At 46.4% G+C, this 27874-nt stretch overlaps 1 protein-coding gene across 2 annotated transcripts in view; it reads left to right on the forward strand.

Moving 5' to 3' along the window:
* Positions 1 to 27874, forward strand: part of PSPC1 (paraspeckle component 1) — a 1021476-nt gene that overhangs the window by 205202 nt on the left and 788400 nt on the right. For both annotated transcript variants that reach the window (XM_044073198.1, XM_044073199.1), the window contains exon 3: positions 6224 to 6316. In XM_044073198.1, the coding sequence (XP_043929133.1) occupies positions 6224 to 6316 (93 nt within the window). The remainder of the gene's footprint in view (positions 1 to 6223; positions 6317 to 27874) is intronic.

The raw sequence follows: 27874 nt of genomic DNA on the forward strand, positions 1-27874 counted from the left end.
AATTCTGTCAGGGCAAGAAAGATCTGAAAATGATGCTGGCTGAGATGCACACTCTGTATGGCTGATTATTCCTCTTCTGGAAAGAGGGCATTGGCTAAAGCCTGAGGGAAGGAAGGGCTTTGGAAGACAGGCTCCCTGTGACCAGGTATCATAAGAGTGAGGACTGCAACAGCGACTCAATGCAGACATCTACATTTATGGTAAATTTCAAACTCAGTTGTACTTTCAGCCTCTGCATTCATGTGTGCCATGCTCACTCCTTTGCACAGCTTCAACAAGCACGATCATGATTGCAACTGTCTGGTCTTGGTAGTCCAGAGTTTCTCTGCACCTGTCACATGCTTAGCTTTCCAGCATGTGTAGGTGGATGTCCTTCAAGGATGCATCTGCAGTCCTAACATATGGGTTGTCCTGCCTCAGGCAGCCCTTCAGTCGGCCGGATTCCAAAGTCTGGGTCTGGCCTCGGCTGATGTCGCACTTCACCCGACGTCATAGCTGCTGCGAATTGGGTATAAAGGCATCAGCCGACGCCATTTTCCTCTGTCTTTCTTGCCGCGCGGTGCCCGAAGCAGAAGCTGTTCGCAAGTGCCGGTCGGTCAGATCCAGAGATTTCTACTACCGAAGACTTCTAAAAAGCTAAGTACCCCGTTGGGGACTCTTTCTTGCCTCAGCCGATGTCAGAAAAAGTAAATAATTGTTTAACTTGTTGGAAACAAATACCTCATAAGGATTTTCACTCTTACTGCCTTCCTTGCTTAGGCCCAGACCACGACGTATCAGCTTGTCTAGCCTGTGCTTCCTTCAACTGACGGACACTTAGACGTCGGTCGGAGTTTGCAGAGGAGTTTTTTGGTCCCGCTTTTGCTTACAAAATGCTGTCGGAGACCCCGACTTCACAATTAGCTAAAAAGCGTAAGGAAAAGGACCGACACTCGCGGTCCGCGGTTTCGGCCAAAACCACGGTTAAGCCAACCGCGAGTGTCTTGGTTTCGGCCAAAACCGAGTCCTCGGTTCTTCCTTCGGCTGAAAGCTTGCCTCCGATAGCCGAGGCCTCACACAGCATGGCTGAATCCGCTACTGAACTTACCCCTGCTGTAGCAGGCTCCCAGGATTTATCAGATACTATTCCTTTAGACATATCTACTCCTGCACGTGGAGCTGCTAGGCCCCCTGCATCTATGTCTATCAAGGCTTTTTCTAGGGCTAAAGCAGCTAAATCTTCTAAGGCCTTGCCTGCTAAAACCCCCTCACACAGGCCTACCTCCAGTTCCCAAATGCTCAGCTTGGCTGAGGATCTCATTTCTTTAATCAGGGGATCCCAACCTCACCCAGACAGGGCCTCTCAACCCCTCCAGAGAAGAGGCCTAGAGCAGAGCCCCCGGATCCTGTTTCTACAGATTACTCCTCGAATGATTCAGAAAACTCAGGTCCTCCAGAAGGCCCATATTCTCCTTATGAGGATTCTGATGGGAGAAGACTCCATTCCTTCTGCCTCTCCTCCCGAGGAATTTTCTTTTGGGGAAACCTTACATGCTATGAGAGAGCATTTTCAATGACAGGGCAAGGATTTTTCAGATTCAAGGAAAAGGCTAAGGACCTTTTTACATTTACCACAGCATAGGCCTTTAGCCATTCCTCCAGTACTTACAGTTGTTGATGATGCTTATAATGATGCCTGTACTGCCCCTGACTCTCTTCCCCCGGCCCCTGCCAAGCCCGACAGATATTACAGGGTCCCGGACACACCCTTTCACTTGTATAAGGCTCCTATTGCAGATCCTGAAACCATTTCACAGGGCCCCAAAGCTGTAGCAGCTGCCTCTGCCAAAACCCTCCCTCTGAAAAGAATCTAGAGCATTAGAGAGATGGGGTAAAAATGTTTATACTTCTGCTACTCTTTCGGCTAGGGCCTTAAACTGTCAATTCCACATGATTCAGTATCAGGAATTTTTGTTAGACCAGCTAAATAAAAAACTGTCCTCTCCTGAACCTATAGACCGTAAGTCCCTTCAGGATTTGGTACATAACACTCAGCAGGTCAGTAATCATTCCTTAAAATGCAGCTATGATGCACTGGAGGCTTCCTTTAGATCAGCTATGACTGGAACAGTGATTAGAAGGCATGCCTGGTTAAAAGAACAATCCTTACCAGACCATGTAAAGTCAAAGCTTCTAGATGCTCCCATGGAGAAACAAAGTTTGTTTGGCCCCCCTGCACAGCAAGTGCTAAAGAAGGTGGAAGAAAAAGCAAAGTCTGTCCAAACAGTCAAGGATTTCTTATAGGTCCAGCCTCCGAGGTTTAGTAGAAATTGGCCTTCGAAGAATTGGTCCTTTCCAGATACCTCCAGAGCACAGAGAGGCAGAAATAGGCGCCCAAGAGGCAGAGGTCAATCCAGGGGTGCCTACAGGGGACGTCAGTGGCAGCCTAACAACCAGAGAAGTACTGCCACAGATTCAGCTACGACCACCCCCACAGGACAGACACAATGACTTGACTCTGATACCGCCTACCAGGGAGCAACTGCAAGCACCCTTAGGCGGAAAGCTTGCCTTATTTTCCGTAAAGTGGCATTACATTACAGGAGACAAATGGATTTTACAGACAATAGACAAAGGCTACAGGTTTCACTTCCACACTCTACCAAAAAAGAGAGGAATGCCAAACCTACCACCAAACCAAAAAACAAACGCTCTAGCACAAATCAACCACCTACTAAGGATGAGAGCTATAGAAAAGGTACCGCCTATGGAACAAGGACAAGGATTTTACTCCAGACTTTTCCTGGTACCAAGGAAAGAAAACCAATGGAGACCTATTCTCGACCTGTCCGCTCTGAACACATATCTCATTGTTCCAAAATTCAAAATGCTGACCCTACAGCAACTTCTTCCCATGCTGGGCAAGGAGTCTTGGCTGGTGACTCTAGATCTCAAGGAGGCATACCTGCATGTCCCTATACGACCAGATTGCAGAAGATACCTCAGATTTCTTGCAGGATCAGAGCATTATCAATTCTCAGCATTGCCCTTTGGCTTATCTACTGCGCCCAGAGTATTCACGAAATGCCTGGCATCAGTAATTGCTCATTGCAGGCTTCAGGGAATTCAAATTTATCCATACCTATACGACTGCCTGATACAAGCGGACAACAAGACCAAATTAACTAAAGATTTGGAAAAGGTTATACAACTACTGCAAGCCCTGGGATACACAGTCAACATGAAAAATTCAAGGCTGGTACCATCCCAAAGGATAACATTCTTGGGTGCAGAACTGGACACATCAAATCAAATGGCATTTCTCACAGCAGAAAAGCAAAAGCAACTACCACTTTATTTCATGGCATTAACAACGCAGAACCAGCTTACAGCAAGGAAAGTCCTGCAAGCCTTGGGATACATGGCATCCTGCATAATATTGATTCCACATGCCAGGCTACATATGAGGAAGTTGCAATGGTACCTAAGGAATGTATGGTCTCAACACAAGCACAGTCTAGAAGCCCAGATTCCAATAATTCCATGCCTGAAACAAGAATTCCTGTGGTGGGCTCAGGCCTGTCAGTTGAACATAGGTCTGCCCTTCCACAAACCTCACCCAAGCCAGACTATCACCACGGACGCCTCAGACCTAGGCTGGGGGGCACACATGGTGGACAAGTGTATACAAGGCCTATGGACACAAGACCAGCTGAACCTACATATAAATCAAAAAGAGATGCTGGCAGTGAAACAGGCACTTCAGACATTCAGACCTTTTCTTCAACAAGGTAATTTGCTGATAAGGACGGACAACACCACAGTTATGTGGTATATCAACAAACAGGGAGGCACACACTCATATCCTCTATGCCGGATGGCAATGGACCAGTGGAATGTGGCCCTGAACCACAACATTCAACTCCAGGCCAAATTTGTGCCAGGAAAAGAAAATTCACTAGCAGACACCTTAAGCAGAACTACCACGGATGCCCACGAATGGATGCTGCATCCAGACATCTTCAAAACCATTACAAAGAAATGGGGACTACCAGAAATAGACCTGTTCGCATCCCCACACAACCACCAATTGAGGAAATTCTGCACAAGGACATACCATCCACTGGCTTGGAAGGTGGACTCCTATCCTTCAGTTGGGAAAACCTGACAGCATATGCATTCCCACCTCTTCCTTTGATGCACAAAGTGCTACTGAAGATCAAAGAAGATCACCCAAGGATCATCCTGATAGCTCCAGACTGGCCGAGGCAGCATTGGTACCGCTACTAAGGAGTATGTCTCGGACACACGCATGGCCTCTACCTCTAGTTCCTTTACTACTAACACAGAACAACTACAAGATCCTTCATCCAAACTTGAAAACACTGCAGCTAGCTGCTTGGAATATTACATAAAGCAAAATAACCCAGACTTATCTCAGAGGGTTAAAGACATTATCCTGGAGGCTCGAGACCCTCCACAAGGAAGACTTATTCAGCCAAATGGAAAAGATACCTCATTTGGAGTGCAGCAAAAGGAGAAAATGTATCATTAGCAAACATAGCTAACATCCTGGAATACTTTGCAGAACTTTTCCACAATGGCCTGTCTTACTCCTCCATTAAGATTCATGCATCAGCAATTTCAGCAGAATACAACACGGATCCTCCAGTCTTCTCTCATCCTCTACTCAGGCAGTTTCTGAGAGGAATTAAAATGTAAAGCCTCCAAGGAAGCCACCTTTGCCTACATGGGACCTTAACTTTGTGCTGGAAAAGTTAACACTTCCCCCTTTCGAACCAGCAGCAACAGCAGAATTACAGTTCTTATCTTGGAAAACTGCTTTCCTGCTTGCAATCACTTCAGCAAGAAGGGTTTCTGAATTACAGGCATTAATGGCAGTACAGCCCTTCCTTAACTTCCATCAGGGTAGAGTGTCCTTGAGAACTAATCCTACTTTTATGCCAAAAGTGGTCTCCAGGGTATCATTGAACCAAGCAATCCACCTGCCAACATTCTTCCCCAACCCACAGAACAGGGGGAAAGACTACTGCATACATTGGATGTACACAGGCAATTGCGCTATTATCTGGACTGAACCAAGACCAACAGAAAGACTGACCAGCTTCTGGTAGCATATGCATCAGGAATGGAAGGAAAAGCAATTTCAAAACAGACAATCTCAAAATGGATAGGAAATTGCATTAGATTTTGTTACTCTTTTCATGGAAAGACAACTCCAGAAAACATCAGACCTCACTCCACAAGGGCTACAGCCACTACTACAGCTTTCCTACGAGGAGTGGCTACCAAAGACATTTTAGAAGCTGCTATTTGGAGCTCCGTGCATACATTTGCTCCAGATCCCGAGCAGGTTTTGCAACTGCTGTTTTGGAAGGGATCTTAACTACACCATAATCATCTTAGTGCCTCCACCCCCAGTTTGGCTATGGTATTCTACCCATATGTTAGGACTGCAGATGCATCCTTGAAGGACATAGTACAGTTTTGTACCTACCATAAATGTAGATGTCCGAGAGGTATGCATCTGCAGTCAGGATTACCCACCCTCCTTCCCCTCTGTGGTACTCCTAGGGTATTTGCCCATCTTGTAGCTAGCTGGGGGAATCTATTATGGTGTATTTGTTTGTATATATGTATATACATGCGTATATTGTTTGCTCTCTACTGTTTGGAACCATTTGCATTTATCCAAATTTAGCCTTCCTAGAGGGCACCTGGCATCTGGGGCAAGAAACACTGAGGAAAATGGCGTCGGCTTATGCCTTTATACCCAATTCGCAGCAGCTATGACGTCGGGTGAAGTGCGACATCAGCCGAGGTCAGACCCAGACTTTGGAATCCGGCCGACCGAACGGCTGCCTGAGGCAGGACAACCCATATGTTAGGACTGCAGATGCATACCTCTCGGACATCTACATTTATGGTAGGTACAAAACTGTACTTTTTCTGCCACCTGTTACAAATTCTGTTAGCATGTATAATTTATATTGCATGTTTAATACTTTGTCAAGTCTGTTTCTTTATTAGAATGAAGGTGATGTCCCATGAGAGGGAGAGTTTGTGTTAACTGGTGTGCTGTGGTGACCTTTTCAGCTGTATGTTGTGGACTGCTAAGTGAGCTAACATCCCTGAACATGACATTTTGATGAAAAAAAAATAAAGCAGAAGTGTTTTTTTTTTTTTGGTACTTTAGGAAACTAAATTTTTCATATTTTTGTAGAGCACACTATCCTGTGATAGTGGAACCTATGGAACAGTTCGATGACGATGGTTTGCCTGAAAAATTATTTCAGAAAACACCGCAGTATCTTCAGTAAGTGGTCAAGAAAACTGTTCATTATTGTATAAAAATATGAGTTTTATTGGAAGATAAAACCCTGATGTGCTTAAAGTGAGTAGTTTTCTTGATGTAAACATGATTTTAATGAACTTAAAAACTATAATGTATTTGTAAGGTAATTGTGTATGAAGGAAACTGATGAACCTGAAACAAACGTAATGGACATGGTAAATAGTCCATTGAGTACAAGTTTATAGATAAGACTCATGATGCATTTGGTTTTGCAGCTGAAAGATGTGTTTGCATGTAAAGCATTAAGGTTGTGGAAGTGGATATATGACTTAAGTGATTTTATTGTTTATCAGTTCTGTATTGAATTGGTTTTGGATTTTTTTAGGTGCATAAAATAGGTTGATACATTTTTTATGTGAATTAGCATTTTAGATTGTCAGTAATCCAGTTTACATTGGGTATATTTTTGACTTTTCTTTCACAGTTCACACAGTTAATGTCGCTTCCCAAGTACATACAGCCTTTGTGAATATTTAAGGCTGTAAATACTGTAAGTTTAACTCTAGGGTGACTGAAAAGGAAATTGGGTTTTACTTTGTGTGTCAAATTGGCTGCTTCTTGATGATGTGAATGACTAACATCATACACAAGGGTGTAAGGTAGATGTTGGGGGTGGGGGTAATTCCAAAACTTTCAGATATTCTCAAGGTTTTGGCATAAGATGATGGGAATGAAAGTGGGTGTAGAGTAGGAGTATGTGAGGGGATATATTTAGTGTAGTGTGCATCCATAAGCTATCTTGATTGGTGGCATTTTTGCAGAAAGGGTTTTTCAGTGCTTGGCGCAGAGAGTTTAGGTTGCGAGTTGTAGTCCCAGTGGTATAGGGTTTGATCCCCTCAGCCTTCATTTGCCTGTAATGTGACCTTGAGGATGTCTCTCAACTAGACATTGCTTCTTGGTTGCTCCTGAAAAAGGACAGTGTTCAGTGGACCTACGTAATTGACCAAATTAGGATAATTTTTACTTTTATTATTGTGATGATGGTAAAGAGTAGGGTTAGAAGGTATTGTCCACCTTACTAATGCCTTCTGACCCTAACCTTGCAGCTTACATTTGAAAAATCCTATCCATACCACTACTAGTATTCAGGCACATTCTGTCCATGTGTGGTGGTTTGGGGATCAGATCTTAAAAGGACAATTTCAGTCCAGTGTTCTCTTCATCTGTCCTCTTTGGATCTGAGGCAAAGGCTCTTCCCGATGTCCTTCAAGGATGCATCTGCAGTCCTAACAAGTGGGTTGTCCTGGCCTCAGGCAGCCCTTCGGTCGGCCGGATTCCAAAGTCTGGGTCTGGCCTCGGCTGATGTCGCACTTCACCCGACGTCATAGCTGCAGTTCAGCGGGTATAAAGGCATCAGCCGACGCCATTTTCCTCAGTCTTTCTTGCCGCGTGGAGCCCGAAGCAGAAGCTGTTCGCAAGTGCCGGTCGGTCAGAACCAGAGATTGCTACTACCGAAGACTTCTAAAAAGCTAAGTACCCCGTTGGGGACTCTTTCTTGCCTCAGCCGATGTCAGAAAAAGTGAATAACTGTTTAACTTGTGGGAAACAAATACCTCATAAAGATTTCCACTCTTACTGCCTACCTTGTTTAGGCCCAGACCACGACGTAGCAGCTTGTCTAGCCTGTGCTTCCTTCAACCGACGGACACTTAAAGACGGCGGTCGGAGTTTGCAGAGGAGTTTTTCGGCTCCGCTTTTGCTTATATCATGCCGTCGGAGACTCCGACTTCACATTTAGCTAAAAAGCGTAAGGAAAAGGACCGACACTCGCGGTCCGCGGTTTCGCCAACCGCGAGTGTCTCGGTTTCGGCTGAAACCGAGTCCTCGGTTTATCCTTCGGCCGAAAGCATTCCTCCTACTACGGAGGCCTCTTCCAGCATGGCTGAATCTGCTACCGAAAATCTACCTGCTCTTACAGTTTCTCAGGATTTATCAGATACTATTCCCTTAGATGTATCTACTCCTGCACGTGGGGCTGCTAGGGCCCCCTGCATCCATGTCAATTAAGGCTTTTGCCAGGGCCAAAGCAGCTAAATCTTCAAAGGCCATGCCTGCTAAAACCCCCTCTCACAGGCCTAGCACTAATACTCAAATGCTTAGTCTAGCAGAGGATTTCATTTCTTTGATCAGGGGAACCCAGTCTCACCCTGACAGGGCCTCTCACCCACCTCCAGAGAAGAGGCCTAGAACAGAGCCCCCTGAGCCAGTTTCTTCGGATTACTCCTCTGATGATTCAGAAAATACAAACCCTCCAGAAGGCCCTTATTCTCCATATGAGGACTCTGATGCAGAGGATTCCATACCTTCTGCCTCTCCTCCTGAAGAATTTTCTTTTGGGGAAACCTTGCATGCTATGAGGGAACAATTTCAATGGCAGGGCCAGGATTTTTCAGACTCTAGGAAAAGGCTTAGGACCTTTTTACATTTACCACAACATAGGCCTTTAGCTATTCCTCCAGTACTTACAGTTGTGGATGATGCATTTAATGATGCTTGTACTGCCCCTGACTCACTGCCTCCGGCCCCTGCTAAGCCCGACAGATACTACAGGGTTCCGGACACACATTATCATTTGTATAAGGCTCCTATAGCAGTTCAAGAAACTATTTCACAGGGCCCCAAAGCTGTAGCAACTGCCTCTGCCAAAAACCCCCTCCCCTCTGAAAGAGAATCTAGGGCATTGGAGAGATGGGGTACAGTGATCAGAAGGCATGCATGGTTAAAAGAGCAATCCTTACCAGACCATGTAAAGTCAAAGCTTCTAGATGCTCCCATGGAAAAGCATAGTTTGTTTGGTTCCCCTGCACAGCAAGTGTTGAAGAAGGTGGAAGAAAAAGCTAAATCTGTCCAGACAGTCAAGGATTTCTTACAGGTCCAGCCTCCGAGATTTAGTAGGAACTGGCCTTCCAAGAATTGGTCCTTTCCAGAAACCACCAGAGCACAGAGAAGCAGAAACAGACGCCCTAGAGGCAGAGGTCAATCCAGAGGTGCCTACAGGGGACGTCAGTGGCAGCCTAACAGCCAGAGAAGTACTGCCACAGATCCAGCCACTACCACTTCCACAGGACAATCACAGTGACTTGGCTCTGAAACCACCTACCAGGGAACAACTGGGAGCACCCTTAGGCGGAAAGCTAGCCTTATTTTCAGTAAATTGGCATTACATTACAGGAGACAAATGGATTTTACAGACAATAGACAAAGGCTACAGGTTTCACTTCCATACTCTTCCAAGGAAGAGGAATGCCAAACCTACCTCCAAACCAAAGGACAAACGCTTCTACAGCAAATAGACCACTTACTAAGGATGAGAGCTATAGAAAAGGTACCGGCTATGGAACAAGGGCAAGGATTTTATTCAAGGCTTTTCCTGGTACCAAGAAAGGAAAACCAATGGAGACCTATCCTCGACCTGTCCGCTCTAAACACATATCTCATTGTTCCAAAATTCAAAATGCTGACCCTACAGCAACTTCTTCCCATGCTGGGCAAGGAGTCTTGGCTGGTGACTCTGAATCTCAAGGAGGCATACCTGCACGTCCCCATTCGACCAAATTGCAGAAGATACCTCAGATTTCTTGCAGGATCAGAGCATTATCAATTCTCAGCATTGCCTTTTGGCTTATCTACTGCACCCAGAGTATTCACGAAATGCCTGGCATCAGTAATTGCTCATTGCAGGCTTCAGGGAATTCAAATTTATCCATACCTGGACGACTGCCTGTTACAAGCGGACAGCAAGGACAAATTGACAAAAGATTTGAAAAAAGTTATTCACCTGCTGCAAGCCCTGGGATACACAGTCAACACAAAAAAGTCAAGGCTGATACCATCCCAAAGGATAACCTTCTTGGGTGCAGAACTGGACACATCAAACCAGATGGCATTCCTCACAGAAGAAAAACAGAAGCAGCTACCACTCTTATTTCATAGCATTGACAACGCAGAGCCAGCTTACAGCAAGGAAAATACTGCAAGCCCTGGGTTACATGGCATCCTGCATAATATTAATTCCACATGCCAGGCTACATATGAGGAAGTTGCAATGGTACCTGAGGAATTTATAGTCTCAGCACAAGCACAGCCTAGAAACCCAAATTCCAATAATTCCATGCCTGAAACAAGAATTCCAGTGGTGGGCCCAGGCCTGTCAGTTGAACAAAGGACTGCCCTTCCACAGGCCTCACCCAAACCAGACTATCACCACGGACGCCTCAGACCTCGGTTGGGGGGCACACATGGTGGACAAGTGCATACAAGGCTTATGGACTCAAGATCAGATGAACCTACACATAAATCAAAAAGAGATGCTGGCAGTAAAACAGGCAATTCAGACATTCAGACCATTTCTTCAACAGGGTCATTTGCTGATAAGGACGGACAACACCACAGTTATGTGGTACATCAACAAGCAGGGAGGCACACATTCTTATCCTCTATGCCGGATGGCAATGGACCTCTGGAATTTGGCCCTGAGCTTCAACATTCAGCTCCAAGCCATATTTGTGCCAGGAAAAGAAAATATACTAGCAGACATCTTAAGCAGAACCACCACGGATGCCCACGAATGGATGCTGCATCCAGACATCTTCAGAACCATCACAAGGAAATGGGGACTGCCAGAAATAGACCTGTTCTCGTCCCCACACAACCACCAATTGAAGAAATTCTGCACAAGGACATACCACCCGCTTGCTTGGAGGGTGGACTCCCTATCCTTCAGTTGGGAAAACCTGACAGCATATGCATTCCCACCTCTTCCTTTGATGCACAACGTGCTGCTGAAGATCAAAGAAGATCGCCCCAGGATCATCTTGATAGCTCCAGACTGGCCGAGACAACATTGCTACCCACTGCTGAGGAGTATGTCCCAGGAGCGCGCATGGCCTCTACCCCTACTACCTCTACTGCTAACACAGAACAACTTCAAAATTCTGCATCCAAACTTGAAAACACTGCAACTAGCTGCTTGGAACATTATATAAGGCCAAATAACCCAGATTTATCTCAAAGGGTTAAAGACATTATCTTGGAGGCTCGCAGACCCTCAACAAGGAAAACTTATTCAGCAAAATGGAAAAGATATCTCATTTGGAGTGCAAGAAAAGGTGTAGATGCATCATTGGCAAACATAGCTAACATCCTGGAATACTTAGCAGAGCTTTTCCACAATGGTCTGTCTTACTCCTCCATTAAGATTCATGCATCAGCAATTTCAGCAGAATACAACATGGATCCTCCAGTCTTCTCTCAACCTCTACTCAGGCAGTTTCTCAGAGGAATTAAAAATGTAAAGCCACCAAGGAAACCACCATTGCCTACATGGGACTTGAACTTTGTGTTAGAGAAGTTGACACTTCCCTTTGAACCAGCAGCAACAGCAGAATTACAGTACTTATCTTGGAAAACTGCTTTCCTGCTTGCAATCACTTCAGCAAGAAGGGTTTCTGAATTACAGGCATTAATGGCAGTACAGCCCTTCCTTATCTTCCATCAGGATAGAGTGTCCATGAGAACTAATCCTACCTTTATGCCAAAGGTGGTCTCCAGGGTATCATTAAACCAAGCAATACACCTACCAACATTCTTCCCCAACCCGCAGAACAGGGGGGAAAGATTGCTGCATACTTTGGATGTACACAGACAATTGCGCTACTACCTGGACAGAACCAAGAACAATAGAAAAACTGACCAGCTTCTGGTAGCATATGCAACAGGAATGGAAGGAAAAGCAATTTCAAAACAGACAATCTCAAAATGGATAGGAAATTGCATTAGATTTTGTTACTCTTTTCATGGAAAGGCAACTCCAGAAAACATCAGGCCTCACTCCACAAGGGCTACAGCCAACACTACAGCCTTCTTACGAGGAGTGGCTACCAAAGACATTTTAGAGGCTGCTACTTGGAGCTCCGTGCATACATTTGCCAAGCATTATAATCTACCTTTATACTCCAGATCCCGAGCAGGTTTTGCCACTGCTGTTTTGCAAGGGATCTTAACTACACCATAAACTATTAGTGCCTCCTCCCCCAGTTTGGCTATGGTATTCTACCCATTTGTAAGGACTGCAGATGCATCCTTGAAGGACATAGTACAGTTTTGTACCTACCATAAATGTAGATGTCCGAGAGGTATGCATCTGCAGTCAGGATTACCCACCCTCCTTCCCCTCTGTGGTACTCCTAGGGTAATTGCCCATCTTGTAGCTAGCTGGGGGAATCTATTATGGTGTATTTGTTTGTATATACGTATATACATGTTTATTTCTATTTGCTCTCTATTGTTTGGAAATGTTTGCATTTATCCAAATTTAGCCTTCCTAGAGGGCACCTGGCATCTGGGGCAAGAAACACTGAGGAAAATGGCGTCGGCTGATGCCTTTATACCCGCTGAACTGCAGCTATGACGGGTGAAGTGCGACATCAGCCGAGGCCAGACCCAGACTTTGGAATCCGGCCGACCGAAGGGCTGCCTGTGGCCAGGACAACCCATTTGTTAGGACTGCAGATGCATACCTCTCGGACATCTACATTTATGGTAGGTACAAAACTGTACTTTACCCATAAATCCCCTCCTTGCTCTGAATTACTCAAGATCCGATTTCTGCCTGATTACTGCATACTCTGGTTTCTTGGCTTACTGTTTTATAAGGCTTTTACACGTGTCTTTAATGTTCTCTTTGGGATCATTTTACTTAATTTCTCCTTCCTACAAAAAAAAACTTTGGCTTTCATTTACAGTAGCATCCCCCTCTCCCTCTCGTTAGTTATTAGGACTTGTACCTATATAGTTAGAAACTCTATCCTATTACAGCAGTTTTGGGTGGTGGTTAATTTTTTTTTTTTTTTTTTTTGCTATTGGTCTTTGTGGGGGGGGGGGTCCCTTTTGGTAACAAGATGACTAAGCATTCCGGCTTAAAAAAAAATTCATTGTGCACATAAATTCCTCAGTAATGATGCCCAAGCCAGATGTGTATATTGTTTAAGGACCTTGCATCTGGATGTAGATTGTTTTGCATCTGCTGCTTTTTGGTACCGGAGCTGTCACTGAGAGGCACGGTAAGCTTGTAACGGGGGGGGGGGGCACCCCCCTGTCATAGCAGAAGTTCCCCCATTCCCACCATCCATCATCATTGTAATTATCTTACCCTTTGTCCAAGAAGATCTCAGTTAAGAGAAGGTGAAGGAGAGAGGAAAAAAAGATAAGGAATTTTAAGTTGCTCACCAACAGTGCAAGGTTATAATGCCTTCCACACACTTAGACCAGCTACTTCACAGGCAAGGACTAAAGGTGGTGGTGTCTCTGTTTACATCAAAAATAAATGTACTCCAAGGCTGGTGAAACAGGACAAAGCACTTGAGCTGCTCCATGTTCAAATCACCATAGGTAAAATCCAATACCACTTCCTTGCAACCTATAGGTCCCCCATCTGTGACCCAGGAAACCCATACCATGTATTTAAACTTATTAGAAACACTAACCATCCAACCCAATACCATATTCATTGGTAACTTTAAATGTAATGTGATCCTATCTCGCCTACATTCATTACTGATGGGCTCGGAGCTGAGATTCGGCTCCGACTCTGCCACTATAATTAGCACGAAGTCTCTCATTGGCTGGGCTAACCCTGTATCCCAGGATGCATCACGCCCAAACCCCCAGATCTCGTTTGCCGCTCCTAGAGTAACGACGTGGTCTTGACCTGGCTGTGGCTAAGTAGCCTCTCTTTTGTTTTTGAACGTATAGCTTCGAGTTATTGTACCAAAAAAAAAGCTGTTCTAATAGCTACGTTGTCTGTTGTATCCAATGTTGTGACTGATTGCATTTGTTTATTGGTTAATCCTTCTGTTTGGTGGGCTAGGCCCGTTTGAGTTAGAGGGCCTTTGCCCTATCTTGTGTTGTTAGTGTCGGGCGTTTAAGTTAGAGCCCTTTCGTCCCTCCCTACCTTGTGTTGCTGAGTGTGCTTCTTGTGACTTATAGTTTAAATTCGAAATATTGTTGCTCTACTTGTGGATTGTGTTCCTTATGTCGGGCAAGGAACCAAAAGAACATAATCCATCTGGCTTTAAAAAATGCTCCAAATGTGCGTATAAGATGTCGCTGACTGATGGCCACACCATCTGTGTGTATTGTCTCGGTGCCATACACTTGCAGGAATCCTGCAGTGTGTGTCATGCCTTCTCTGCCAGGGTTTTACAGGAGAGAAAAAATAAACTTATCCTCAAGGGTTTGATTAAACTCTCCTTTGAGGAAACTCTGGCGTCTTCTCCTCCCTCTGAGAAATCCAGGTCAAAGTCTAAAATGAAGTCTCCAGCTCCGACTAGTTCATCGGAGCCTCCAGAGAAAAGGTCTAAAACTACATCTCCTTCTTCAGCTCCACTGGTCTCGGAGCCGCAGGAAGTACTGTCCAAGGCTATGTCTCTTTCCTCGGCTCCACTGGTCTCGAAGCCACAGGAAGTATTGCCTGTTGCGGGGTCGGCTTAGTCAGTTTCATGGTCGTCGGCACCGAAGGAGGTTGCGGTGGTTCTCGAGCCTGCTTCGGCTCCAATCCTTTTGGAGCCGATTCGGAGCCGTTCCCCCAGTCTTTTCTCGATTCCAACAGAGAAGGTTTCTCGACCCCCATCTGTCTCCTCCATGTCCTCCAGGTTCTCAGATTCGGATGTCAATAGGGTGGTCCAGAGGCTCCTCCAGTCGCCAGTGTTAACTAAATTATTTTCGGCTCCAGCCCAGTCGGCTCCAGAGCCAGCTACTATATCGGTTCCGTTTCTTCCTCCTCCGACAAACTCGGTGTCGTCGGAGCCGGAGTCTGCCGAATCGAGTGAAGTCCCTGGGTTGGCTCCGAAACCTCCTGCTAGTCTTTCAGATCCGACATCGGCTCCTACCTTTTCTATTCCTTCTACAGGTTTCGGTACTCTGGTGTCCTCAGTCAAACCCGAGGGGGATACATCGGGGCTTCAGACTGCGGCTCAGAGTCTCCCCCTTGGTGCTTCGGCTAGGGGGTACCCCGACTCCAGTCATGGTCTCGGAGGTGGTTTTTTCGTCCGATTCTGGTGTACCTGCCTTTGAGGCTGTGAGGAGCGCGCTGGCCAAGTCCATAGCGACTTCACCTGAATCAGCAACTCCTTCCCTAGACGCTGCGACTAGAGCTTCTGGTGCCCCCCTATCTCTGGACATAGGCCTGAGGATACCTCCATGTGTGGTCCCCTACTTTCTGAGGGCCCTTCAGGGTCTGTGCCTGAAGAGCCTCCCAGGAAGAAGTTGTGTAAGAGGAAGCACGTAGACTCCCCAGATGAGTCTGTCACCTCGGACACCGACCTCGATGATGCAGAAAGGTCCCCGAAGTCGTCCTCTGATGATGTCTCGTTCTCCGATATCCTGGAGATCTTGAGACAGCGGGGCAACTGGCCATCCAGAAACCCTTCTGAGGAGGAGTCTGTCTTCCTCAAGGCCTTCGGAGCCCAGCCTTCTCCCTCCTGGGTGTCTCCACCCTTCAATGAATTATTGGATCTTATTTGTCGAAGGGTGTGGGAACACCCTGACCCTGTGGAGCCAGTTCCTGGCCGCCCCAATAAGTTCTTATCTGCGCCTCCTGGGAAAGAATTTTTGACCAAGGGAGTACCTGTGGATGCTATGGTGGTAGCGTTTGCCACTCAGCAGGACGTGGCAGAGGCTTCTAATTCCATCCCTCCTCCTAATAAGGAGTCTAGGAGCAAGGATAGGTATGGGAAGCGTACCCTGTCTTCAGCGACCTTTACCTTGCGGTCACTGAATTACTTGTGTCATTTTACGCGGCTCCAAAGGGATCTCATAAAGGAGTTCGGAGATAACCTGTCGGGTAACTTGCCTGAGGCGTTGGCCCAGTCTGTTAACGTCCAGCTGTCTACCCTTTCTTCCATCGTCAACTCGTCCATGAGGCTCATATCTTATGCAGCCGAGGGGGCAGGTAGAGCAGCGAGTTCGGGCGTAGCCCTCAGGAGGCAAGCTTGGATGCGCTTGTGTCATTTTGCGGAGGCTTTCAAGTCTTCTTTCACGGACGCCCCATTCGACGGGCCCTCCCTTTTTGGACCCAAAGTGAAAGACACCCTCACTAGATGTGAGCAAGAGGGTAAGACTTTGTCTGCCGTTGGGACCCATTTTTCGCTTCCCTCTAGACCTTACCCCAAGGCTCAGAGGGGAGGGAAAATGTGGTTCAGAAAGTCTCAAAAGTCTTCCCCTGCCCATCAAAGTGACCCCCCCTCCAGGGGCAGAGGAGGGGGGAATTTTAATGGAAGGTGTCGCCCTAGAGGTGGTGGAGGCCCCCGCAGTACAGGAGACCGCGAGTCCTTTCGTGGTTCCTCTTACCAACGTCCCTGAGGGATTACCCGACTGTGCGTCTCCGGAGCCAGTCGGGGGTCGTTTTTCGGAGTATCTTCAAGCCTGGGAGTCCATCACTCAGGATCGATGGGTGCTTCGTATCATCACCGGATGTTACACCATTCCCTTTATTGGCCCCCCCCCCCCCCCCTGCCATCAAGAAAACTCCCGGACGTTCCACCCAGTCAATGGGATCAGGCAGCAATAGAGGTCTCAAAGCTGCTAGAAAAAGGAGTCATCCAACCAGTCCCCACAGACCAGATCGGATTAGGAACTTACTCAAGGTTATTTTTGGTGCCAGAAAGAACAGGGGACTTGAGACCCATCCTGGATCTCAGCCGTCTAAACCGCTTTGTAAAGAAGTCCAAGTTCCGAATGGTCACTTCGCAATCCATTTTCCCATTGCTGGAAAAAGGAGTATGGATGTGCTCCCTCGATCTCAAGGATGCCTATTATCACATCAAGATAAACAAGGCTTCCAGGAATCATTTACGCTTCCGGCTGTGAGCAAGTCATTTTCAATTCCGGGCCCTGCCCTTTGGTCTCACCACAGCCCCCAGGGTGTTCACCAAGTGTCTGGCAGTGGTGACAGCTCACCTGAGAAGTCTAGGATTCCAGGGGTTTCCTTATCTAGACGACTGGCTCCTCACCGCCCCCACCAGGCATCTACTTGTTCAAGCCACGAGAGCTACTGTCAAATTGGGCCATCTTCTAAGGATTTCATTCAACTGGGCAAAGTCTGTATTGCTGCCATCACAGCGTGTTGCCTTTATTGGCGCAGAGCTAGACTCTGTAGAGATGAGAGCTTTTCTACCGACAGAGAGAATAAAAGTGTTACAGGCCCAAGTCCTGGCTTTACTACCCTGGGAAAAAGCCCAAGCCAGGATGGATCTTCAGTTGTTGGGATCAATGGCGGCTACCATTCTCCTAGTTCCGCTAGCAAGGTTACACATGCGAATACTTCAGTGGCTCCTTTCGGCCCAGTGGTTATATCAGGAACGCCCCTTGTCCCATCCGATTCTCATCACGGAGAGATGCCGGCAGGATCTGCGTTGGTGGCTTCTCTCGTCTAATCTGGATCAAGGGAGACCCTTGAGCCCCCCGTCCCCTATTGCCACAGTAACCATGGACGCCTCCCAGATAGGGCGGGGGCATTATCTGGGCGAGATGGTCCAAGGTATGTGGCAAGACCATGAGGTTCAGTTGCATGTCAATGTTCTAGAGATGAGAGCGGTGCTTCTAGCGTTGCAGGCACTTCACAGCTCTCTTCCCAGGGGAACTATTTTGATTCTTTCCAACAATATGTCGGTTGTCTGGTATCTGAACAAGCAGGGAGGAACCAAGTCCTACCCCCTTTGCAGGGAGGCCATGAGAGTGTGGAATTGGGCGATCACTTCCCAGCGCTTTCTAGTGGGAACGCACATTCCAGGGAAGTCCAATGTGATAGCAGACAGGCTGAGCAGAGCTATTCTGATGCCTCACGAGTGGTCCCTGAACGACAGAGTGGCTGCTCAGATCTTCTCCAAGTGGGGCCTTCCCTGCTGCGACCTCTTTGCCAGGCCCCTGAATGCAAAGTGCAGCAATTTTTTCACTCTGAACCCCCCACAGGGGGAGTCACCCAGGGATGCTCTAGTCCACAATTGGCCCTCCAGTCTGCTCTACGCCTTCCCGCCGGTCCCTCTTCTACCAAGAGTGATTCAGAAGGCTACCTGCTTGGGAAGCAAGATGATTTTGATCGCACCACAATGGCCCCGTCAAGTTTGGTTCCCCTTCCTTCAGAAGTATGCGGTGGATGGTCCTTGGATTCTGGACTCAGCTCCAGACCTATTGACTCATCAGTCAGGACAGCTCCATCCATCCCTACGCACACTCAAGCTCGCTGCATGGCTTTTCCACTTCCAACTTTAGTCAGACAGCATATCTTTACCCCGGAAGTAGTACATATTCTGTCTTCCTCCCACAAGTCTTCTACTAAGAAAATATACTCTAGTAAATGGAAGAGATTTGCAATTTAGGCTCAGCAACGTGATCTTGATCCCCTTACAGCCCCTGTGTCGGCGGTGTTAGATTTCTTGGCAACACTCTTTAGACAGGGGTCGACTGCCTCCACTATAAAGGTTCAGTTGGCAGCAATCTCCAATTATCATGTTGCACATGAGCCTTCCCTCATGGGTCATAAGCTGTGTAAAGCCTTTCTGAAAGGAGCTTGGTTGCTTCGCCCTCCGGATGTCCTTCAAGGATGCATCTGCAGTCATAACATATGGGTTGTCCTGCCTCAGGCAGCCCTTGATCGGCGGATTCCAAAGTCTGGGTCTGGCCTCGGCTGATGTCGCACTTTCCCCGACGTCACAACTTCTGGGGTATAAAGGCATCAGCCAATGCCATTTTCCTCAGTCTTTCTTGCCGCGCGGTGCCGGAAGCAGAAGCTGTTCGCAAGTGCCGGTCGGTCAGATCCAGAGATTTCAGCTACCGAAGACTTCGAAAAAAGCTAAGTACCCCGTTGGGGACTCTTTCTTGCCTCAGCCGATGTCAGACAAAGTAAATAATTGTTTAACTTGTGGGAAACAAATACCTCATAAGGATTTCCATTCTTACTGCCTTCCTTGCTTAGGCCCAGACCACGACGTATCAGCTTGTTTAGCCTGTGCCTCCTTCAACCGACGGACTCTTAGACATCGGTCGGAGTTTGCAGAGGAATTTTTGGTACCTTTTGCTTATAAAATGCCGTCGGAGACTCCCTCGCATATGGCCAAAAAACGCAAGGAAAAGGACCGACACTCGTGGCCCGCGGTTTCGGCTGAAACCACGGCTAGGCCTACCGCGAGTGTCTCGGTTTCGGCTGAAACCGAGTCCTCGGTTATTGCTACTACCGAAACCATACCTCCGACCACCGAGGCCAGAGAGGCCCCAGCCGAGTCGGCCTCAGAATTCCCTACCGAAGCTAGTGCTCAAGAATTGTCCGACACCATACCTTTGGACATTTCTACTCCTGCACGTGGGGCAGCTAGGCCTCCAGCTTCTATGTCTATTAAGGCCTTCTCCAGGGCAAAAGCTGCCAAGCTTTCAAAAACTTTGCCTGCCAAACCTACTTCCCAGAGGCCTTCCTCCAGTTCTCAGATACTCAGTCTTGCTGAGGACCTCATTTCCTTAATTAGGGGTTCCCAACCTCACCCAGACAGGGCCTCCCAACCTCCTCCAGACAAAAGGCCCAGGACTGATCCCTCTGAACCTCTTTCCTCAGATTACTCCTCGGATGGATCTGATTTGTCAGACCATCAGGAAGGGGCCTACTCTCCTTATGAAGATTCAGATGCAGAAGATTCTATTCCTTCAGCCTCCCCACCAGAAGAATTTTCCTTTGGGGAGACTTTACACTCCATGAGGGAGCACTTTCAATGGCAGGGTCAGGATTTCTCTGATTCTAGAAAAAGATTAAGGACCTTTTTACATTTGCCCCAGCATAGGCCCTTAGCCATACCTCCTGTTCTGTCCATAATTGATGATGTGTACAATGATGTCAGTACTGCACCTGATTCTCTTCCCCCGGCCCCTGCCAAACCTGATAGATATTACAGGGTCCCGGATTCTCATTTCCACCTGTATAAAGCCCATGCTGCAGACCCAGAAACTATTTCTCAGGGCCCTAAAGGGGTTGCAGCTGCTACTGCCAAGAATCCCCTTCCCTCTGAAAGAGAGTCTAGAGCACTAGAGAGATGGGGAAAAAAGGTATATACATCTGCTACTCTTTCTGCCAGGGCATTAAACTGTCAATTCCATATAATACAGTACCAAGAATTTTTGTTAGATCAGCTGAATAAGAAGCTTTCTTCTCCTGAACCTTTAGACCGTAAATCCCTTCAGGATTTGGTACACAACTCTCAGCAGGTCAGTAATCATTTTTCAAAATGTGGCTATGATGCACTGGAGGCTTCATTTAGATCAGCTATGACTGGGGCAGTAATTTGTAGGCATGCCTGGCTGAAGGAGCAATCTTTGCCAGACCATGTCAAGGCTAAACTCTTCGATGCTCCAATGGAGAAACAAAGTTTATTTGGCTCACTGCACAGGAGATTCTAAAGAAGGTGGAAGAAAAAGCAAAATCTGTGCAAACAGTAAAGGAATTCCTGCAGGTCCAACCTCCGAGGTTCAGCAGAAACTGGCCTACAAAGAATTGGTCCTTTCCAGACACCTCCAGAGCACAGAGGGGCAGGAACAGACGCCCTAGAGGAAGAGGTCAATCCAGAGGTACCTACAGGGGCCGTCAGTGGCAGCCTGCCAACCAGAGGGGTAGTGCCACAGCTACAACTGCAACCACTACCACAGGACAGACCCAATGACTTGACTCTGATTCCGCCTACCAGGGATCAACTGGAAGCTCCCTTGGACGGAAAGCTGGCTCTATTCTCCAGAAACTGGCATTGCATTACAACGGATACATGGACATTGCAAACAATAGACAAAGGATACAGGTTTTACTTCCACACTTTGCCAAAAAGGGGCGGAATGCCAAACCTTCCACCAAAGCAGAAGGTAGAGGCTTTAAGACAAATCAGCAAACTTCTTCAGATGAAAGCTATAGAAAGAGTACCATCTACAGAACAAGGCCAAGGATTTTACTCCAGATTATTCCTGGTACCAAGAAAAGAAAACCAATGGAGGCCTATTCTCGACCTGTCCGCGCTCAACACTTACCTCATTGTGCCAAAATTCAAAATGCTGACCCTACAGCAACTTCTTCCCATGCTGGGCAAGGAGTCTTGGCTGGTGACCCTAGATCTCAAGGAGGCATACCTGCACGTCCCTATCTGACCAGATTGCAGAAGACACCTCAGATTTCTTGCAGGATCAGAGCATTATCAATTCTCAGCATTGCCCTTTGGCTTATCTACTGCGCCCAGAGTATTCAGGAAATGCCTGGCATCAGTAATTGCACATTGCAGACTTCAGGGAATTCAAATTTATCCATACCTGGACGACTGCCTAATACAAGCGGACAACAAGAAAAAATTATTAAAGGACTTGGGCTATGTCATATTCCTGCTACAGGCCTTGGGATACACAGTCAACATCCAAAAGTCAAGACTAGTGCCATCCCAAAGGATAACCTTTTTGGGTGCGGATCTGGACACAATCACTCAGATGGCTTTTCTCACAGAAGAAAAACAAAAACAACTTCCAGATTATTTCATGATTTTAACAAGACAAACTCAGCTTACTGCAAGGAAAGTCCTGCAGGCCCTGGGTTACATGGCATCCTGCATAATCTTAATTCCACATGCCAGACTGCATATGAGAAAATTGCAATGGTACCTAAGGAAGGTATGGTCTCAACACAGTCACAGTCTAGAAACCATGATACCAATTATTCCATGCCTTCAACAGGAATTCCTATGGTGGGCTCAGGCCTGCCAGTCCAACAGAGGGTTGCCTTTCAACAAACCAAACACAAGGCAGACCATCACCACGGACGCCTCAGACCAAGGATGGGGAGCACACATGGAGGACAAATGCATCCAAGGCCTATGGCCTCAAGGTCAGCTAAGCATGCACATAAACCAAAAGGAAATGCTGGCAGTGAGGCATGCAATCGAGGCATTCAAACCATTCCTCCATCAAGGACATCTGTTAATAAGGACAGACAACACCACGGTCATGTGGTACATAAACAAACAAGGAGGCACACATTCCTACCCTCTATGCCGGATGGCAATGAATCTGTGGAACCTATGCCTGAATCTCAATATCCAGCTACAGGCCAAATTCGTACCAGGAAAAGAAAATTCACTAGCAGACAGTTTAAGCAGAACTACCACGGATGCACGCGAATGGATGCTGCATCCAGACATCTTCAAACTCATAACAAAGAAATGGGGAATGCCAGAGATAGATCTGTTCGCCTCCCCACTCAACCAACAACGGAAAAAATTCTGCTCAAGGACATACCACCCACAAGCCTGGTGGGTGGACTCTCTCTCTTTCAGCTGGAATGCCCTAACAGTATATGCCTTTCCACCTCTCCCATTGATGTACAAGGTTCTACTGAAGATCAGGGAGAAACAGCCAAAGGTGATACTAATAGCTCCGGACTGGCCATGGCAACACTGGTATCCGCTACTCAGAAGGATGTCTCAGGCGAACTCATGCCCTCTTCCCCTGTGGCCTCTTCTTCTAACGCAGAACAATTTCAAGACCCTGCATTCAAACTTGACAACATTGAAACTAACTGCCTGGAAAATTCCTTAAAACCAAACCAAACTGTTTTATCTCAGAGAGTGAAGGACATCATCCTGGAGGCTCGCAGACCTTCCACAAGGAAGACATACTCAGCTAAATGGAAAAGATTCCTCATTTGGAGCACTTCAAAGGGCACAGATGCTTCAGTGGCAAACCTAGCACACATCCTAGAGTATTTAGCAGAATTGTTCCACAATGGCCTGTCTTATTCCTCCATTAAGATTCATGCTTCAGCAATTTCAGCAGAATACAATATGGATCCACCTATCTTCTCTCACCCTCTGCTCAGACAATTTCTGAGAGGGATCAAAAATGTTAAACCTCCAAGGAGACCCCCTCTACCTGCATGGGATCTCAATTTCGTGCTGGAGAAATTGACACTACCTCCTTTTGAACCAGCAGCTTCAGCAGACCTACAGTTTCTATCTTGGAAAACTGCTTTTCTTCTGGCAATCACTTCAGCAAGAAGAGTATCCGAGTTACAGGCATTAATGGCAGTGCAGCCTTTTCTTATTTTCCACCAGTATAGAGTGTCACTGAGAACCAATCCTACTTTCATGCCAAAGGTGGTATCCAGGGTATCCTTGAACCAAGCTATTCATTTGCCTACTTTCTTCCCTAACCCACAGAACAAAGGAGAGAAGCTGTTGCACACCTTGGATATACACAGACAGCTACGCTACTATCTGGACAGAACTAAAACCAACAGAAAAACTGACCAACTTTTTGTAGCATATGCAACTGGGGTGCAAGGAAGAGCAATTTCCAAACAGACAATTTCAAAATGGATAGGAAATTGCATTTGTTTCTGCTACTCCTTTCCTGGAAAGACAGCTCCTGAAAATACCAGACCTCATTCCACAAGGGCCACAGCCACCACTACAGCTTTCCTACGAGGGGTGGCTACCAAGGACATTTTAGAAGCTGCTACTTGGAGCTCCATGCATACATTTGCCAAGCATTACAATCTACCTTTATACTCCAGATCCCGAGCAGGGTTTGCAACTGCAGTTCTGCAAGGGATTTTATCTACACCATCCTTCTCTTAGTACCTCCTCCCCCAGTTTGGCTATGGTATTCTACCCATATGTTATGACTGCAGATGCATCCTTGAAGGACATAGTACAGTTTTGTACCTACAATAAATGTAGATGTCCGATAGGTATGCATCTGCAGTCAGGATTACCCACCCTCCTTCCCCTCTGTGGTTTTCTTAGGGTGCTTACCCCTCTTTCAGCTAACTGGGGGAATCTATTATGGTGTATTTGTTTGTTTGTTTGTATATGTATATATATGTATATAATTTGCTACTGTTTGGAACTTTCCAGCATTATCCAAATTTAGCCTTCCTAGAGGGCACCTGGCATCTGGGGCAAGAAACACTGAGGAAAATGGCGTCGGCTGATGCCTTTATACCCCAGAAGTTGTGACGTCGGGGAAAGTGCGACATCAGCCGAGGCCAGACCCAGACTTTGGAATCCGGCCGACCGAAGGGCTGCCTGAGGCAGGACAACTCATATGTTATGACTACAGATGCATACCTATCGGACATCTACATTTATGGTAGGTACAAAACTGTACTTTTCGCAACCCGTCTTGCCATGGGATTTAGATGTGGTGGTCAGAGCTTTGTCGTCTTCTCCCTTTGAGTGGCAGCTTCCTGCGAATTGAAATTTTTGTCATGGAAGACTGCCTTCTTGGTAGCCATAACTTCAGCCAGAAGGGTATCGGAGCTTCAAGCCCTTTCTGTTAAACATCCTTATTTAATTTTTCATAAGGACAGAGTATCTCTGAGACTTAATCCTTCTTTTCTCCCTAAGGTCTCTTCTGCCCTTTGTCTCCACCAGTCTATTGAGCTTCCGGTCTTTTTTCCACGGTTTTCCAACAAAGCGGAATACAATTTTCACCATTTGGATGTGCATAGACAACTGAGGCTTTATTTAAATAGAACACAACAGGAGAGGAAATCAGATCAGTTGTTTGTGTCCTTTTCGGACAATAGAATTGGCAGATCTGTAACTAAGGGCACCATAGCTAAGTGGATTAGAGACTGTATCTCATTTATTTATGCATTAGCGGGTAAGGATCTTCCCTTTCCAGTTAAGGCGCATTCTACCAGGGCTATGTCAACTTCAGTGGCTTTTCATGCTAGACTATCCATAGATGAGATATGTGCAGCGGCTACTTGGACTTCTCCACATACCTTTATTTCTCATTACATACTGGACGTGGCCTCTAGAGGTCGGGCTTCCTTTGGTTCCACAGTGCTCAGGAGTGTTTTCCAGTGAGCCTCCCGGGATTTAGGTGCTAGGGACGCTGTCCCGTCAATAATGAATGTAGGCGAGATAGGATCACATTACATCTTTTAGTTATGTACTTACCATAACGATAGATGTATGTGATCCATCTCGCCTACATTCTTACGTACCCGCCCTCCTTCCCCCCACCTGTTGGACTTGGAGGAAACTTTTATTCTGATTCCTCTGAGGATATTATTTTTTTCTCTCCTCTTACATATATATCCTTGTGGTGTGGTATATGTGGGAAAATAATATTGGGGTAAACAAGATCTGGGGGTTTGGGCGTGATGCATCCTGGGATACAGGTTTAGCCCAGCCAATGATCTATCGTTATGGTAAGTACATAACTAAAAGTTACCCCCACTATTAACTGGGAATCCTGTACGACATCAAATGTACATGCACAGAGATTCCTGGATTTTGTAAAAACAAACTCCCTGGACCAGATAGTCAGTACACCAACCAGAGGTGCAACCGTAGTGGATCTGGTCCTCACTACTGTAATGCCTTCTCTGGTAAGGTCAGACCACAGAATAGCCTCTTTTGAAGTAAAAATAAAACCTGGATCTCCCAGCTCAACCAGAAATATTCAGGAACTATTGTAAGCCTAACCTCCTGCTATTAATTAAGAGTCTGGCAAAACTTCAAGCCCCTATAAACCATGAGAACACTTCTGCCTATGCAGAACTGTTCATAGAAACCCTGTACAAGCATGTTAATAGCTGCATAGAGGCAGCTGTACCCAGCAGGATGAAGTACAGAACTAACTCAAAAAAAAAAAGCCACCCTGGTGGAATCACAAAGTCAATCTTTATAATAGGAGGAAGAAAAACATGGGAAAAATTAGGAGGTGCAGCACCCAGAAGGATAAAAGCACTCTCATCAAACTAAACAAACAACTCCGAGGACAAATAGTCTGCCAAAGCCAAATTTGAGGTAAGGCCAAGGACAGCCACAAAGCATTCTTTAGCTATGTCCGCAGTCTCAAAGGCAATACACAGTTGTGTGCAGAGCTCATTGTAAATGGAGCCAGCTGTACTGAGCCAGAAGATATAGCAAATCCTCCTGTCTGATAAATTCAGCTCCAGCTTTACTCCTCTCTCCCCCTCAACCTTCCCTCAGGAAATCTCAAATGTAACTTTCCCTACTATCACTAGGGAACAGGTCCTTAATGTTATCTCTCTAAGACCAATAACGCCACATCAATGGGCCCAGACAATATCCCAAGATGCCTTCTTAGTAACATGAAACATGACCTATCAAGGCCTTTGGAATTGCTATTTAACTGTAGCCTCCAAACAGGCTCCGTGCCTTAAGAAAGGAGAAAAGCAACAGACATCCCTCTGCACAAAGGTGGGCCATCTACAGACCCAGGAAACTACAGACCCATAAGTCTCACTAGTCTTGTACGTAAAGCCATGGAAAGAATTGTCATGGAGATGATCAGTAGAGATATAGTAAATTTCCAGACACTGGACCCAACCCAGTTTGGTTTCGGCGAGGACAGATCATGCCTACTCAGTCTGGTGGACTTTTTTGAGAAGGTCACCAAAGCCATGGATGAGGGCAGAATCATTCACGCTGCCTACCTTGACCTGACCAAGGCATGTGACACAATACCCCATTCAGGCATTGTTGACAAACTCAAGAGTTTAGGTACAAACCTGTATGTTACCCGGTGGATAAGCCAACTGGCTCAGAGACAGGACTCAGTAAGTTAGAATTGAGGAGTCCACCTCTACAAAGGGACCAGTCACAAGTGAACTCCCTCAGGGATCAGTCCTTGGACTGCTCCTTTTTGGCATTTACTTCTCAGAAGTCAAAACCAATGTCAGTGGTCTCTGGTTGACTGACTAAATTTGCATATGATTGCAAATTAGGAGCCATCCTTGAATCTCACACTGACACAAATTATGTCCTTCTATTCCAATGTCGCATTATTCTCCATGTGAGTTTACCCATCTTCCTTCACGTACGTCTGGCCATTATTCCAAAGTTTTTCAGTCCCTCAGGGTGCGTCAGGCGTCTGACGTGGCAGCAGGTTACATGGGCAATAAAAGTGACGCCTGCAAGCACCAGCCCTCAGAACTTTTCAGCTGCCAGTTGTACACCAGGTGATGTTCTTCGTGTTTCACTGTCGCAGTCATTACATTAGGATTATCTGCTTGCAGTTTCCCTCAGTCGGCCTGATTAACAAAGTCGTGGGTCCTGCGTCGGTTGCTGTCCCTTCTTCCATGACGTCAGGTCGTCAGGGATATAAAACGTGCAGCCGACGCCATTACATCAGTTTTTCTTGCCGTGCGGTACCAAAAGCAGAAGCAGTTCGTAAGTGCCGGTCGGCCGACTCCTGAAAGTTTCGTTTTCGAGTTTCAGAACCGAAGTCTTCAACTAAAGCTAAGTACCCCGTTGTGGAAACTTTTTCTTGCTCCTTACCGATGTCAGTAAAAGTTAATTGCATTACTTGTGGAAAGCAAATACCTCACAAAGATTTTAATTCATACTGTATTCCTTGCCTAGGCCCTGACCACGACGTACCTTGCTGTCGGTTTTGTGCTTCATTTAATTAGCGCACTGTTCGTTGTCGGTATATCTTCTCCTCTAAATATTTCGGTTCTCAGTTTAATTA

Source organism: Protopterus annectens, chromosome 5.part1 (genome assembly GCF_019279795.1).
Source record: "Protopterus annectens isolate FY-2018-M chromosome 5.part1, PAN1.0, whole genome shotgun sequence".
Taxonomy (NCBI): Eukaryota; Metazoa; Chordata; order Ceratodontiformes; family Protopteridae; genus Protopterus; species Protopterus annectens.